A 1,019-nucleotide genomic window follows, 5' to 3' on the forward strand; every position below is an offset into this window, starting at 1 on the left:
GCATGTGATATCACAGTCAATGCTGCTTAGGCTCGAAGCACGGAAAGCTCAAACCTTACTTGACTCTTCATACATCACGAGTGACCTCATGGCTATGTCTCTGCCACCGACAAGCCGAACTATCAAAATAACAAGATCGACACGAGCTAAATTGCGTGGTGTAGTTACTCGACTCGAGCTCTTGCCATGATTTAATTGCCTAAAGCTGCGTCCACATTTCGCGTGGCTGACTTTTGGCGACATTTGAAAATCCAACAGATATAACATCATACCAATCATCAAAATCCAAAGCATACGAGCGGCACACGGTTGCCTCAGCTAAGCTTAATCATTTCACCAAATGCAACACCGGCTTGGCCTATAAATACCATCCCTCCTCAAAGCCAAAGCCCGAGACCAGGCCCCAATTACTGAGTATAACGGTCGTCACAGTGTGAGTCGTTCGATTGGAAGCCCTTAAGATTGACATCCTACCATCATATATCAATGTTTTAACCCAATCATTACATCCTGGTCGCGAACATTTGGTGTCCTCTATCTTTTCACATCAAACGGACGCTGGCGTACAATTCATCCTCCGATTGATTGTGTTTAAAACTTCGAAAGTCTATGATGTCGGCAGATTTAAACAAAACCACGGGCCATGGAGTTTATTTTTCCGGCAACTTCGAAATTGAAGAACAAGTTAGTCAAGGCCCGCATCACAGATTATACGCTGATGAAGCCGTGATCTGACATACTTGTTTTGCGTAGGTTTCAATTGATTTGAACCGCAAGGCTGAATACAGAACTTATGCGGTCTCTATAAATTGCGGGGGCGCTGACGGAGGTGAACCGACACGATACGAAATCAGGGCCCTCGGCTACGGCCCTTTGTCTTTAGCTCTGAAGGAACGATTCATTTACTTCTTGAGGGGTAACTTCTTCCCCAGCAATACTACAGACACGCTCAAAGAGATTTTTATTTCAAAGGGTCCGACTACACGACGATTGGGTCAGCAGACGAGTTTCAGGGGGAC

General features: G+C 45.4%; 1 protein-coding gene across 1 annotated transcript in view; it reads left to right on the top strand.

Moving 5' to 3' along the window:
- MELLADRAFT_104908 (uncharacterized protein) overlaps positions 1-1,019 on the top strand; it is a gene marked incomplete at both ends in the record, with an annotated part of 4,797 nt that overhangs the window by 2,830 nt on the left and 948 nt on the right. Inside the window, one exon of the mRNA XM_007408030.1 lies at positions 259-433. Within this exon, the coding sequence (XP_007408092.1) occupies positions 259-433 (175 nt within the window). The remainder of the gene's footprint in view (positions 1-258; positions 434-1,019) is intronic.

This window comes from Melampsora larici-populina (genome assembly GCF_000204055.1).
Source record: "Melampsora larici-populina 98AG31 unplaced genomic scaffold MELLAscaffold_11, whole genome shotgun sequence".
NCBI classification, from domain to species: Eukaryota; Fungi; Basidiomycota; class Pucciniomycetes; order Pucciniales; family Melampsoraceae; genus Melampsora; species Melampsora laricis-populina.